This window comes from Psammomys obesus, unplaced genomic scaffold (assembly GCF_907164565.1).
Source record: "Psammomys obesus unplaced genomic scaffold, mPsaObe1.curated_primary_1811, whole genome shotgun sequence".
Lineage (NCBI taxonomy): Eukaryota > Metazoa > Chordata > Mammalia > Rodentia > Muridae > Psammomys > Psammomys obesus.
The window spans coordinates 8,479,175-8,494,383 of NW_026596256.1; the positions used below are offsets into that span (position 1 = coordinate 8,479,175).

Below are 15,209 nucleotides of genomic sequence, written 5' to 3' on the forward strand. Positions count from 1 at the left end.
TGACTGTCTTGCAGACAGGTGAGTTTCCCTCCATTTCTGTTTGTTATTCATTAGATGAGGTAAGCCTGCTTTAACATTTTTCTTTCCTCAAAAGAAATCCTGGTAGAAGGCCTGAAAGGTGCTATTCTCTGGCACTTATTAGCTGAAGAAAAGGAGGCATCCATATGTGGCCTCCATGTGATCCAGCCTCTTTCTAGGCTGTGAGGAGGGGGAGAGGCAGCCTCTTCTGTCTCTTTTTCTGCCCTTCCTTAGCCTTCAAAAATGACCTGGTTTTCTTAACAAGCACCATTAGAAATACGCTTTATGAAAGAATGAAGATCTCTGTAAGATCAGTAGCACAGGAAAGAATTATCTCAACATTTAAACACTTACACATTGTAAATGATCATAGATGAATTTCTCGGTGGCTCCTTTCTCTGAAAATTCAAACAGCTGGAGCTATAGATAGGGAATTGAAGATAAAAATGAAAAGGAAGATGAAAGTCACCTCTAAGAGATATCATTTCACAGTTATTACCTGAAGGAAGGTTTTGTTTCATTACAAAATCATGTTGCTAAAAACTGACATCCAACACAAGGCCACATAAAATATACAGGGTGAAGCCGATGGTGACAGCATCCCTCTCACGTCCCTCAATTTTCAATCACTGTGATATATCAAATAACAAGACCATAAGCAGATTTTCCCCTGATAGAGTTCAGCTATCTTTATGACAGCAGATAGAAATACCGTTCATGATTATTTGCGATGCGGATTTTTTTTTCTTTCTTTCTTTGGCGGAGCATATCAAACCCAGGGATTAGGAGTACGTGGTACTAAGATACGCTGAAGCCCACCAGCCCAAATGCCGTATATTCTCCATTAAGGTGAACGATGGGAGAAATCCGCCATTTTGGCTGCTCCGGTCACTTACAGCCCTCGGGGCTTGCATCCTCTGAAGGTGCCTCTGGCTAATTCAGGTCATCAGTGGGGGCTGTGCTTACACGACCATGTGCACGCTCAGCTAACGCGAGGGCTGCGGTGCACTCACCCTCTCGATGAAATTGTCGCTGGAGTGCTCACAGGTCGAAGTGCTCTGGATGTCTTGGGTGAGGAAACAGAGGATTGCTTTCTGAGCTGCTCCTGCAGCCCATAGGATGTCAGCCAGCACGGCCGCTAGAGCTTGTTCCTGCTCCCGCTGGCTCAGGTTACATAAGCTGCAAAGGCAGGCGGTGAGGGAATGAGCAACCTGGCCTCTGAGATGTCCGAGTCCTTCTCTGAGTGTGGGGATAGCCCACTGGCTTCACTCTCGGCCTGCAATGTCAGGGTGCTGAGCTTTCTGCTTGGATTATTCTTTTCCTCAGCAGCATCAGCCTGTCTCTGAACTCCAAAATGGGTCGCCCTGAACTTGTTCCCGATGGACACAGTCCTTTCAAGTACAACCCGAAATAATGCCTCCAGTTTCATCTCCCAGACGCTCACTTGGCAAAACCGTTTCCCACATGGAACCCCAAGTACCGCCGGTGCGTTTCATCCCGTGCCTTGCCCTCAGGCGCATGTATCTTCAGTTTGCGCCACCTCCCTTTCCACCTGGTCACATCTTAAAGAGGTGACGTCCGCTCCCCACTTCGCTATCACACGCGGCACTGAGCGCTTTGCACAGAATGCCTCATTTAACCCACAGAAGTGCTTTAGGGCAATAGTAGATTTGTTCCCATGTTAGAGGAGGGTGAGATACAGATAGGCTGGGCTCTGGATGCTCACCTTTAAAAGGAAAGGTCTCTGGTCTACACTCAGGTGTCTGGGTCCTGAGACTCTGTGCTATACTATCACACTGAGCACCGACCCCCGACTAATCTTTCCTCTGCTTATTTATTTATTTATTTTTTTAATTTAACATGTGCTTGCACAAAGAAATGCAGAAAGTGGCTACCAGTTATTTGTATAGTTTATCTAGCTCTTTGCTGGGATGGAATAACTGCAAAGCTCTAGCGCAGACAGAATGACAGAAAGACACCTGTAACAAAGGAGGTTCAGGAAGGTTGCATGGAGCAGGGCTCCCGGAGAAAAGGCTCATTTATATTTATTCAGTGTTTTCTTTCAGCCCAGGCGGAGTGCTAAGCTGTGTGCTTATGGGTGTGTGCTTTGTTTCCGATCTCTTGAACTCACATGATGGGTGTGATCTACTTTGGGTCTTATGTCACGTGACTCTAACTTTTCTAGTGGATTTGAGTACTTTCCTTTTGGATGGCCCATAGCCAATGGGGGCTGGGGTGGGAGGAATAGCAGCCCTGCCTGTTAAGTGAATCTCGACAGACTGAAGAGCAAAGCGTGGTCCCTGGTCCCCCTGAATCTCACTGACATCTCTAGGGACCACCCCCCCCCTAAGGTGCATCTCCTTCCTTGTCCCGTTTCTTCACCCTCTTACAGATATCTCCCGAGGGCACTCCCCTAGCAAATCAGTTGCATAAAGAATTTACATCCTGAGCTATGCGTCTGCTGAACGTGGCTATTCATGATCTCAGAATGAATTATACCTTCATCTCCAGTTTGGGGTGATAACTTACTTTGCTGGAAGATAGATACTTTGCCTTTTGATGATTTTTATTCCTTTAATAGCTAACATAGGGATGATGAGAGAGGTCCATTAGCTTCTAAGAATAAACTAATGTTTGAGTTGATTCTTTAACAAAAGGGCAAACTCAAAACACTGTCCTGTGTCAGCAGGTTAAGTAGGAAGATGGATCCTTCGTTAGTCAGATTTTTTATCACTGCTTGAGTCTCCTTAGAGATGTTGGGTTTGGCCTCCCATATAACACGGAATCTGGTGTTTCACTTTACTTGGCAAGTGGTCAGCAATAGAACACGGGAGTCTGCCAAGCCCACTCTGCAGGTGAACATTGAGTGCAACCTCAGGAGCGCCCTCCCCAGGTAACCCAGGCCCTCTGAGAGAACCTGAGCCATTTCTGTCTTGTGGGGCACATATCCTTCCTGAAGCAACTGAGACTTTCATTCTGGCTGTTTAGCATGTAAGGATTCTAGGTCCTCAGGCCACTCTTTCAAGTGCTGACCACCAGTCCTCTCACCTGTGAAGGTCGTGGTCCTTTCCCTCTCTAGTAAACAGTAGGTATTTGATGATAGATCCTTGTACTGCCATCTGAATGCTCTGGGCTCCTCCCTGAAGTGGGTAAAAAGAACAGTGAGGTAGGAAGGCTGGAGCTGGGCTTTGCTGTTCCAGTGAAGCTCCATGCCAGCATTACAGGAAATAAATCTCAGAACTGGATGTTGCTTTGTCCTTGCTTCTCTGCAACCTTCCCTTCCTGGTGTCTCCTGAGGCTTAGCTAAGGGACCATACTCTTCTGGGTCACCTCCTGTGTGTGCTATAGCTGTGTGCCATCACCAAGCCAGAATCTACAGTGACTACTTTTCGGTGGTGCCCTCAGCCTGTGCCCGGGGATCAAGGTCCTCTCCTTTCTGCCATCACTTCATACCACACTGTTACATTGGAAGGAGGCAAGAAACCAGCTGGCGAGCTCCTGAAATTTGGGTATGACTAGTGATTTCTGATATGAATTACTGACATTCAAAACAAGCCAAAAAGTGTTTCTAGACTTCTTTCTGCCTTGGGAATCTTTACGGGGGCTTGAAACATGGAGAGAAGCAACACTGTAAGGCCTGAGAAGGGCTGGAGGAATAAAGACAGGCAGGCTTTGTTAGAACCTAACCAATATTTGGTAACTTTAAAAATCCTCATTTGTAGTTACACATTCATTTCTACATTTGATTGACACATGCCCCCACCAAGAAACACAGATGGGCATGGGAAGGACTGAGCCATCTGTCACCTTTTCTACTTGTAAAGCAAAGGCCAGGTCAGAGAAAGGATCGTGGAACTTGAAATGTGCCTTTCTCCAGTCACTGCTGAGGACTTGGTTAGTGTCTCCAAAGAGGCTTCTTTGCAGCATCTGAAAAGGGGAAGGGGGTAAAAAGAACATCGAAGTAAATGACTCAGCCAAAGAGAATACCTCCCGGTCACACCCCTCTTGGTGAAATCATCCTGCCTTGTTCTCATCTATGTTTAGATTTGCCTCAGACTTGAGTTCCAGTTTTCATCATATAAAGCCCTGGGCAAAACTTTCACATCAGGTTCTCTTAGGACACTATTGTGAAAATTTAGTGTGCCTGGTTGTGTCTCTGTGTCTTGATTACACTGTCAGCCAGTTCCAGCACATGCCACTGCTCTGCTCTTGTGCCTCTTGTCCAATATCTGTGACTCAAAGATAGTTGAGATTTTTCTCTTGATACAGGGGAGGAGGTGAAATAGACAGGATCCCATATTTCTATCAGCAGTACAATACAATAGTAAGAAATTTCGATGATATTCACCAAGTCATCTTGTATACTTTCCTGGGTACTTTATAACACACTGAGATCTGTGAGAAACTTTTCAGAAGGGAGAGAGAGAGAGAGAGAGAGAGAGAGAGAGAGAGAGAACCAGCTTTTCTTAAACCAATTCCACAAATGGAAGGATTGGTTTTATTGTCATAACAAATTATCATTTCTCTCATGTTATCAGAAGGTTTAATCCTATTTTTGTGGGGAAAAGACATGGCAGATAGAACCTAGCAAGGAAGGATGGATGGAAGAATATTGGAGCCTGGATATTTTTCCTATTCCCCCCCCCCCCTTATTCTATCTGTGTCTTGGACTGTATACAGAGGAGAAAGTGAGCTGACCACAGCATTCACGTTTCTGCTTCTGAGTTTGGGATGGGTTAAGGCCATCTGCTTCAAGCTCCTGATGTTTTAACTTTCCTGCCATAATACACAGCAACCTTGTAAGCAGAAATAAACCCTTTCCCCTTGAGCTGCTTCTGTCATAGTGTTTTATCATGGCCCTTGCTTTCTGACTGTTTTGATCTGTCGTTATATCCCCTACCGTGATGGATGAGACCCTCTGATGCTACGAGCCAAACTTAACAAGAGAAACTAAGATGCCTACCATCCTCCTTTTATCTAGATTGGGGAACTGAAGGCAGAGAAGGGAGGCATTTGCAGCCACCAAGCTAGCACAAACATTGGGATTGCACCCCATTCCTCTAATATGGCCCACACTTTGATTCTGTATGTTCCATCTTTATGTTTTAGTTTGTTTTGTGTAAAAGTACTATTCAATATTTTCATTTTAGATTAGGCTGCTTTTTGTAATTTAATAAATGCTTGTTTTAAAAGGACACTTTTTACCACTTTCTCCGGTGAAAAGCAAAATCACTTGTCATATGTCATCAAAGAAATAAAATAAAAGTTCAACAGGGTTAAGGATGATAGTTAGAGACTGCTGCCCTGTCCTGGCTCTTCATCCTGAAGGAGAGAGGTATGGCTGTGTACTGTTCTTTGCTGGGTCTATTCTCGTGGCCTGCCAGATGGAGGAGGGGATGACTTCCTCGAAGATAACAGCTCTGTAGCATGTTATTTATTCCCACAGCTCTAGAAACAGAAGTACTCGTCTACACTGTGAGACAGTCTAAAAGAGAGGAAGACAGGCTCATGTCAAGGATGTCCTAGCATGGACTAGTGAGAGATTGGGGAGAGGGGTCAAAGAGTGACACAAAGTGTGGACACTGAGAATGGAAAGCACCTGTGACCTGATCCCAGAGGGCTTTAAATATACTGAGGGCTTTGGAGCCAGTTACAGAACAGGATCAAACAGGCTCTAGAGCATAGCTGGTCCAGAGCAGGTTCCTTGGGGTTTCAGAAGGACATTTAGGAGAATCTAACACACTCTTCCCATGCCAGCCCAGGGCCTGGTTCCACAGCTGGAGCTGATTTCCTATCCATCTATATGTCTGCCTTCAAGAAAAGTTTATCTTTAAAAAGGCTAGAAGTGTGCACATTTCCTTGGGAGCCAGGTCTGAGCAGTAGAAAAACTTTCTGAGCTGGGTCTCAGGACAAGGGTATGGCAAGGAAAAGCAGCAATCATGCCCAGCAGCTGGAAATAAATGCTGCTCTTGGGATTACAAAACGGGCATACTGTGGCAAAGAGGGCATTGGCCCACAGTGAGCGCAGAAGAAGCACCACAAACTAAGGAGAAGTGTTTCCCCATCCACAGACTTCTAATTGCCCAGAAGAAGGACTTTAATAAGCCTGCCTCTGTGTTAGGCTTAAGCCATCTTGTAACCGGGCATGGTGGCACAGGCCTGTAATTCCAGCACTCTGGGAGTCAGATTGTTGTGAGTTCAAGGCCAGCCTCATCTACAAAGTGAGTCTAGCCAAGGCTACACAGAGAAACCTGTCTTAAAAAACCAAAAAAAGAAAAAAAATAAATAAATAAAAGCCATCTTATAGTAAAGACAAACTAGGTTCGTTCCTGTTTATGATTAAACCCCTGTTTCTCAAGGATTGCGCTATGTCCTACCTGTAACTTTAAGTTCAAATGATTCTGTACAACCTGTTCCAGAGATGGCAATCATGCCTTTGTTTCAAAAGGTTATTATGATAATCTGCTGTTATGACCACCTTGTTATGCTTATGTTTTGCTTCTGTAACTCTGCCTATTTGTCTGCCAATACAAAAGTCCCTCATTGGAAAGTCCAGGAAACCCCCTGCTCCTGGACTGCAAAAGCATTTATCTTACCCATGTCCAATGCTGATCTCTTCAACCCTGTCTTTAAAGAGAGATAGCTTCTGTACATAAATTTTAAAAAAGAAAGCTTGCTTTGACTAATTGCTCGCTTAAATTAATTTGGCTATTATTTGGGTCAGTTGTCCTCCTCAGATCTATGGGATTAATAGTTTCCAACCCAAGGACTGAGAGCTCCAACTAGCTCTAATCATGTTGACCATGGAAACATTCTTATTTCTGTATTGAGAGGTGGGACAGCTGCTTTCATCCCATATCATGTGGGTTTTTGAGACAGAAGAATAAAAAGGGGCTTTGGGAACCATGAGTGCTGAGTTAGTGCAGAATGTTACCATCTTTATAAAAACACTGCTTATTGGTATGCAATTATATGTGCAGTGTGAAAGAAAGCCCCAATACAGATGGGAAAATACCATCGACCAGCACGAAGGAGGGAGGAGCAGCCACGTATAAATTAAGACTGAGAAAGCTTAGGATTCAAATTCAATTTAAAACCATCTGCAAGTCCAGCCAGACTTCCTGTTGCTGTTGCTGGCTGCCACCCTCAATTTAGCACCACCCTCCAATTGTACCTCTGGGGTACTCTGGAGCAGAGAGCTGGAGCCCCTCCCGCACAGCCAGCCTAATGAAGATGGCCTATCTTACAGGTTCATTTTCATATGCGATATAATTTATGATAAAATTAATCTGATATGCCCTTAATGATATTCATATGTTTTGCTGCCTAGAACTAGAGGCGAATGGCTGTAAAAGATGACTGTATGTTTATTATTATTCAACATGATGAAGCACAGTTTACAGTGTTTCCATCTTCATTTGCTAGTTTTCTAGTGTTTGCAACATACACATTCAAACAGGTGCTTCATTCTCCCTGTTTGAATATGTATGTGTGGCACTTGTGTGAATGAGATCACTGTCATTGTCACAATCATCGTCAGTAGTATGGAACATGGAGCCAGTAGAGAGGGGATTTTGTTACAAATACAGGACTGTTTATAAACGTGTGGGCAGGGGGAGGGGTCACCACAGTGGTTCATACTCTTACAGAGTCTTGGGAGACCAACTTCGACAAGGCAAGACAGTGCAAAAACTCTTACATCTTGTATTCTTGTTGAGGCCATTTCAGGTTTAACTAGAATCTGATCTCATGGATGGAATATTGCCTAATTCATTCTAGGAACCAAAGGTCACAATGACCTAGCTAACTTATATTAGCCTGTTTGTTTGGAAACTCCTAACCACTCAGCTTCTGCTAAAAAGCTTGCTTCTGCAAAGCCCCCTCCCCTCACCCCCACCACACTCCTGCAGCTGCTGAGCAAGATGCCAGGATGTGCCTTCAAAACTCTGTGCTCTGGACACTCAGGATCACACTTAGATTCCCAAATACCTGGGTGTGATCCAGCTGGCTGAATAAGACTTTCTACTGGCTATAAACTGTGTCTGAGTGGTCATCTCTGGTAGGCTACCCATAACACAGCAGCGGGGAGTCATAATTTATGACCTCTAGATGGAAGGTAGTGGGAGCTTGAGGTAAAAAAAGAAGCATTCTTACCCCTCCTGACTTTCTTCTTTTCCTGCCACCAGTGTCATCTTAGGGATCTCTATTGCTCAAACCCAGCAGAACCCAGGGTAAGGGTTTCCCTGTTGATAGTGAGGTGCCCTATTCATAGAAACCCTAGAGTTGAAGTTCATGGGCAGAAAGCAGGATGGAAGGTTCATAGCAGATATCATTAGTGGGTCCTACGATGCCTCGGAGGGATGTGCAGAGGGAGAGAATTAATAACTCCCAATTAGGTCTGACTCGGAACCAGACCTCTTACAGATGCATCAGGCTCTGCCATCTTACAGCCAGAAACACAGGTGCTGACATAAGCGGTCACCAGAATGTGTTCCAGGCTGGAGTGTGGGAGAAGGGTCTGGAAGTGGAAGAAGTTGAGGATCTGGGGCTGAAGAGATGGAAGGCTATTGGACAGGACTGGATAAGATCCCAGTGGTCATGACTTGGTTCGTTTCCCTTGGGGCTGTTGGACCATTCCATCCAGCCAAGCCTGCCATGGAAGTTCAGGAAGGGAAAAGAAAAAGCGCTAGTCTGAGACAAAAGGCAACAAAAAGTAAGAAACAGGAGAGGTGAAGATAGAGCTGGTGGGAGGGTTGCTGTCCCCCACCCCCATTTCCTGTGGGGATTCCCAGCAATGAGACAGCCTGTGCCCTGTCAGAAAGCATCATGTATCAAGAGCAGCAGAGCCACACAAAAGACACTCAGCGAGTGTTTTCACTCAGAGCCTCTGATAATTTGCCAGGTGGCTGCACTGTTGAAATGCTGATTAGAACTGGTCAAGCTTCCAAGACTCCTCCCTGGAACAGGCACATTCAGAATCCCAAGGCTCCATGGTGAAGTCCCAAGGTGTGCTTAATGAATGCTGCTGTTATTCAGAGACACACTAGCATCTGGGCCACATAATGGGGATAAATCTGAATTCATTTTTTTAAAGAAAAATCAATTCTCTCTACTTCTGGGACTTTCTTAACACTCCATCAACTCTGTTTCCACTGCGCTGGTTTGAATCTTTTGTTTTACAGCCTCTTCCGAAGGGAAAGAACTGCCCTGGGGAAGATGGGGAGAGCTTCCCCCTGGCCTCTGTGATTGCTGGTTAGAGGAGCTTTCGGATTTGTGCTCTCCTGCCTCCCCAACACAAGGCTTTCAAACATCTGTGAGTGCTTTTTTTATTTTTAAAATTTGTGTGTGTTTTTAAAAATAGACAGTACATTGTGTGGCTCAAAAGCCAGGGTACAAAATGTAAAAAGGCTTCCTCCCATTGGGCTCCTTGTACACAACCTACCTCCCTTTGTGGCCTAGGAAGCCTTGTGAAATTTTCTTCTTTATTTACAGGCAAATACCAGTATAGAATCACAATTTTCTCTCTCTCTCTCTCTCTCTCTTTTTTACATAAACAATGGTCTATCGTCCCAACATATACATTTTAAAATGATAATATAGATAGAAATTCCTTACAGATGTAAGAACATTATCTTATCAGGTAAAAGTGCATGTAAAAGCTGATTGACCCTCATCCAGAATGCTCTGGGATGTCATGTGTTTCAGAATTTGGAATATTATGTGTGCAGACTCATGTGTTCATGTGCGTCTACGTGTTTGTGTGTGTGTATGGGGAACAGGGCTCAATATGAATATGAAGCTAGTTACAGTTTATGTAAATCTTATGCCCATTGCACAAAGATAGCTGGTGTGACATTTAGTTTGCCTGCTTTTTTTTTTTTTTTTTTTTTTTTACTGCAGCTCTCAGGTCAGGTGTGGGACTTTCCTCTTGTCATGACGGTGCTCAGGAAAGTTTCGGGTTTTAGAGTATTTTGGGTATTGCACTAGACATGCATAGGCTGTACTTGCTTCTGAACTACAGCTCAGCATAGGCTTCATAACTTCTGAGGCCTACAGCACTCCCACAATTCCACACGACCGTTTGTTAGGTAGAAAGAGGAACAGCTCACTGGAGGTGTAAGGCAGAAGTTGAGACTGTATTTCAGGTGTCTCAGCCACAAGTAAAGAAGAGCATCTTGGGTCTGACAAGAGCTCTGCTGTTCTATGAACCAGGGAGAGGAAAAAAAAAGCTGAGAGGGAGATGGATCTATGAGAAAGCACAGCTGGACTTGATGCCAAGAAGCCCAATGAAGAATTTCTGTGATAGTTCCGTTTGGCATATCCAGGAGAGGTTTTAGTATCTGCTCATGGCTCTCAAGTGGGTCCTTGTAGAGTGTCCAAACTGTGGCTTCATGTATGTGCTGGGTTGTGCACAAGATACTTGGGCTGTGCACAAGTCTTTGAAGGGACTGCTTCTTCTAACTCTCACCTTAAGCCTTGAGGTTCTAGAATGTGGCACAGACCTTTGGAGGATGGAGAGAGTGTAGGACACTGCCTTGGAGTGCCATTATGATTTAAAGGACCCTAATCAGAGAAAGCTCCTACCCTAGTCAGTGCTTTTGCCCTGGCTTAACCTTCCCTTGCTTACCAGCTTTCAGTTATGCCTTTTGACCATAAGAGAAGCTCCTTCTGACACTTGTCAGGATCTTGCCTCCAATGCTGGCTTGTTTGATCCAATGGGGTGACACTCTGTTTTTATTCCCTGGCTAGGCTTCTGCTGCTACCTCACTCTTGCCAGGTTCAAGACTTGCACTTAATAAATGCTCTCTGAGCCCAGAGGTTTTCAGATCACCTTATAGCCTCAAATGTTGGATTGTTTGTTTGTTTTTGACATTCACCCTCTATGTAGTACTGGCTGTCCTGAACTCACTGTGTAGACCAGGCTGGCCTCAGACTCAAGAGATCTGCTTCTGCCTGCTGAGTGATGGTGTTAAAGAAGTGTGCCACCATGCCTACTCTGTCGAGTTCTTTTTAAGACTATGTATTAATTGATAGCTCCCTGAACTGTTTCCTTCTGAGATCAATGCCTTGTTCTAAGACCAGACCTAGGAAACTTCTTTCTCTCTTTCCCTCCTATCCACTCGCAAGAAGGGCCCTCTCTTATCTACATTATTTTTAAAAATAATTGTTTATGTGCATTGGTGTTTTGCCTGTATTTATGTCTGTGTGAAGGTGACAGACATTGGTGACAGACAGTTGCAAACTGCCATGTGGGTGTGGGGAGTTGAACCAGGATCCTCTGGAAGAGCAGTCAGTGCTCTTAACTGCTGAGGAATCCCTCCAGCCCTGTCTACATTATTTTTACACATTTGTAGCACTCATCCACCTGCCACTTAGAGGGTCTGTCCCAGTGTATGCTAAGTAACAAACCATTAGCATGTCTGCCCTGCCTCAAATATAACTGTCAGATTGAGGAAGTAAAGAGACATGGAGTCTGTGAGGAAAAGACAGCTACCACCAGTGCCCTTCACAAGTACCATAAATAAGTCATTTTAATTATATACTCCTTTTACCAATAATTGCCATCTGTAGTCTCATCTTCGATAATACCGTCACACGACAGGAGATCAGATTCCCCAGTGTTGCTGTCTGGGGGAAGATCACATTTCATTTCATGTTTAATTGACAAGCTGTACTTACTGTGGCCATTGATGGGGAGATAGGAAAACCATCCGGTTTTGAAGAGAGGATGGTGAGTCTGGGAATAGAGCAAAATCCACTGGATAGCAACTGTCCTTGTCCTCTGGGGCGAAGCATTCTGGATCTGTCTCCAGTTTCCTCAGCAGACATATGGGTGCCATCGTGATTCTGTGTGAAATGTCACCCCCAAGTAAAGCAAACAGCTAGTGAAGACCTCTCTTTAAGTCTTCCAGTGTTCAGAAGATGCTGTATCATTTTTAAAGATGCCTAAAACTGTGATAAACAGTAGTAAAATAACTGAAAAGGCCCAATGTCTGTGTCAAAGGGATTTCCCCTAACTTTATGGGCTCGGGAGGGTGAAATGTAACTATGGAAATATAATTAATGCTATCAAGACTGTGCTTCCAAATTATGTTTAGAGATCTCTGTGAGTTTGAGGCCTGCCAGCCTGGTCTGCAAAGAGGCTCTAGGACAGCCAAGGTTATACAGAGAAACCCTGACTCAAAAAAAAAAAAATTGAAAGAAAGAAAAGAAAGGAAGAAAAAGAAAGAAAGAAAATAGGAAGGAAGGAAGGAAGGAAGGAAGGAAGAAAGAAAGAAAGAAAGAAAGAAAGAAAGAAAGAAAGAAAGAAAGAAAGAAAAAAGAAAGACAGAAAGAAAGAAGAAAGAAAAATTATTTTTAGAGAATGTAAATGTCACCATGTCTTGTTTGGAGATGTCAGCATTTTAAGTGTTGAGTGAGTTATCAGTCTAGGCCAGGTTATCCTTATCTTATTAACTGGACAATCAAAGAATTGCCTCCCCCATTGATTCTTATTCCCTCTCAAGGGGATGTGAAACTTACCACACTTACCCATATCTTTAAAATTTTTTTTTAAATTTTATTTATTTATTTATTTTATTTATTACAATGTATTTACTTTGTATCCTAACTGTACCCCTTCCCTCGTCCCCTCCCAACCCCACCCTCCCTCTCTCCTTCTCCTCTCATGCCCTTCCCCCAGTCCACTGATAGGGGAGGTCCTCCTCCCCTTCCATCTGACCCTAACCTATCAGGTCTAATCAGGGCTGGCTGCATCATCTTCCTCTGTGGCCTTGTAAAGCTGCTCCCCATTCAGGGGGAGGTGATCAAATTGCCAGCCACTGAGTTCATATCAGAGACAGTCCCTGTTCCTCTTACTAGGGTACCCACTTGGAGACTGAGCTGCCATGGGCTACATCTGTGTATGGTTTCTCTTAAAAAAAAAAATCACTTTTCCATTTATTGACTGATACTTCTGGATTTGTGTGTCAGCTAACATCAACTCTTTCAGTTCACTCATTCCTATACCAGTGTTGTGAAAACAGCTTCCCCACTGGTAGCTAGATCATGAAGGACACTGCTTTCTTAATTCTTCTGTATTCCTGGAGGTGAGGATGCTTTCTTATCTCGTGAACACAGCGTCTGAACCATCAGCATCTCACGACTTTTGGGATGAGATCAATTTTGTAGCCCTAATGGAAAAGTTTCACATTTATACCAGTGGGCTTACCCATCCTATGTAAAACCATAACTTGACATTTATTTACTCCTTCCTTTCAAAAATTGTCTTATCTTTTGAGTGTTCCATCTCCCTAGAGGTAACTATAAAAATTTAGTATTTCCAGAACTAAAGTAGAAACATTATCTTTCTGATTCTAATTTAGACTATGACCAAGGGGGCTTTAGAAAAAAAATAAGGCTTTGGGTACACGTTACCTGAAATAAGGTGCTTTAGCACTGTAGTTAATATTAACAGTTCAGTTGCCTGAGCATTTTGTGCCTTAACATTTTGGACTGTGTTGGTCCAGTGACTGAAATGCATCCTGAAATTCAAAGTCCCTACCTTCTTATTTTTTTCAGGCTGTATGGAATACAAACATCTTTCATTCTACATTGTCTGAGAGATAGAAAAATGCCTTTTCAACATCTGAATACAATTTTATTTCCCTTAATTAAAAACAGTAAGGAAAACTCACACATTTAATCCCAGCATTCGGGAGGCATAGGCAGGTGTATCTCTGTGAATTTGAGGACAGCCTGGTCTACAAAGAGAGTTCCAGGGCAGCTAACACAACAACAATAAAATAAAACTAAAACTTCCCCAAACAAAACAAAACAAAACAAAACAAAACAAAACAACAACAAAATAACCAGCAAGTGAAAACAAATCTTCAGAAGCCTATAAAGATATAAAGATTAGTATTTTCAAAGCTACTTTTCTTTAGGGACCACACTCAGCTCATTACGTTGTTACAATGTAGCTTTGATTCACAAATGTAGGAACTTTTTATTCTAATATCACTTTCTCTTAAAGGTGTGCTTAATGGTAAAAAGTAGCTCTTAAAAGTAGGGAGAGAAATTTATGAAGGAAAAAACTAATCTTCCATGGGCTTTCTAGCTTTACATTTTCACACAATAAATGCCAGTACCTGTGTGATGTTATGTGCATTGAATAATTGTGAATTATGTTATTTAATGTTATTGTTTGAAGAAGCAACTAGAGAAAAAAAAAAGCACATTGAGAAAGTAATTACCTGAGGAGTTGTGTCATTGTTTCCCAACCTATAAGTGAGGGAGAAAACATCAAGTAAATTACTCAGGCCATTCAAACCTTACTTCCTCACACCTCCCTAGATCCTGCCTTGCTAGGGAAGTCTCCCTCAAGAAATAGATATTTGGGAAGCATTTTAAACGTAAGTCTATTGTTGAAACGTGTCATGCGGCAAGAACCTCTTACCTGTGATTCTTACCTGAAGATTCCCCTCCATTTGTCGAGAAACAGAATTTTCCTAGTAATTTCATTTAAATCCAGCTCTAGGGGACTTTGTTCCTGGACTGGGATCTCTGGATCCATTCAGATAAGCGAGGATTCTGAGGATAAGAAGAAAGCTGTTCAGGTGCGGGGAGCAGCCTGAGTGGCGAGGAGAGCCATCTGGAACACGGGCTAGTGATGGCAGCCCCACACCTACCCAGAGCTCAGGCCACGCAAATGCTACTCTGAGCAGATTCCATTAAACTTTCATTAGAGGCAGAGGGCATTTTTGTGTTTTTGTCCACTGTGTAGGTGCCATAAATGTTTAATCCAAGATAGATTTAAAAACAAAAGGATTTCATTACCTGTATCAAATCATTGGAGATAATGTAATTGGTGAGATACTATTCAGGCGTGAAGTGATTGTTTCTTATGCTAGCGTAGGTCCTGGAAATTGTTTGTGGAGCAGAAATACACCGACACTGGGGCTGAAAACCATCCTGGTCACATAAGAAATATAGGCCAAGAAAAATAGGCCAAGAAGGACACTGGCTAACAGACAGATATCTGCCATAGAATTTAGTGGACAGATATCTGGCACAAACACAGAAGGACTGGTCTGATTTACTTCAAGGAGAAATCTAAAAATTTTCATCTCCTGTTGGCTGAATGTGTTGTACTCACAATAACCGGCACCGTAAAATAAATAAATAAATAATATATATATATATATATATAT

At 43.2% G+C, this 15,209-nt stretch overlaps 1 protein-coding gene across 1 annotated transcript in view; it reads right to left on the minus strand.

Moving 5' to 3' along the window:
• Positions 1-14,572, minus strand: part of Mindy4b (MINDY family member 4B) — a 36,546-nt gene extending 21,974 nt beyond the window's left edge. Inside the window, exons 1-7 of the mRNA XM_055596856.1 lie at positions 14,466-14,572; positions 14,253-14,286; positions 11,698-11,865; positions 3,826-3,945; positions 3,067-3,158; positions 1,032-1,197; positions 373-438 (exon numbers count right to left, since the gene is read on the minus strand). Of these exons, the coding sequence (XP_055452831.1) occupies positions 373-438; positions 1,032-1,197; positions 3,067-3,158; positions 3,826-3,945; positions 11,698-11,865; positions 14,253-14,286; positions 14,466-14,572 (753 nt within the window). The remainder of the gene's footprint in view (positions 1-372; positions 439-1,031; positions 1,198-3,066; positions 3,159-3,825; positions 3,946-11,697; positions 11,866-14,252; positions 14,287-14,465) is intronic.
• Between the last annotated feature and the right edge of the window lie 637 nt (positions 14,573-15,209).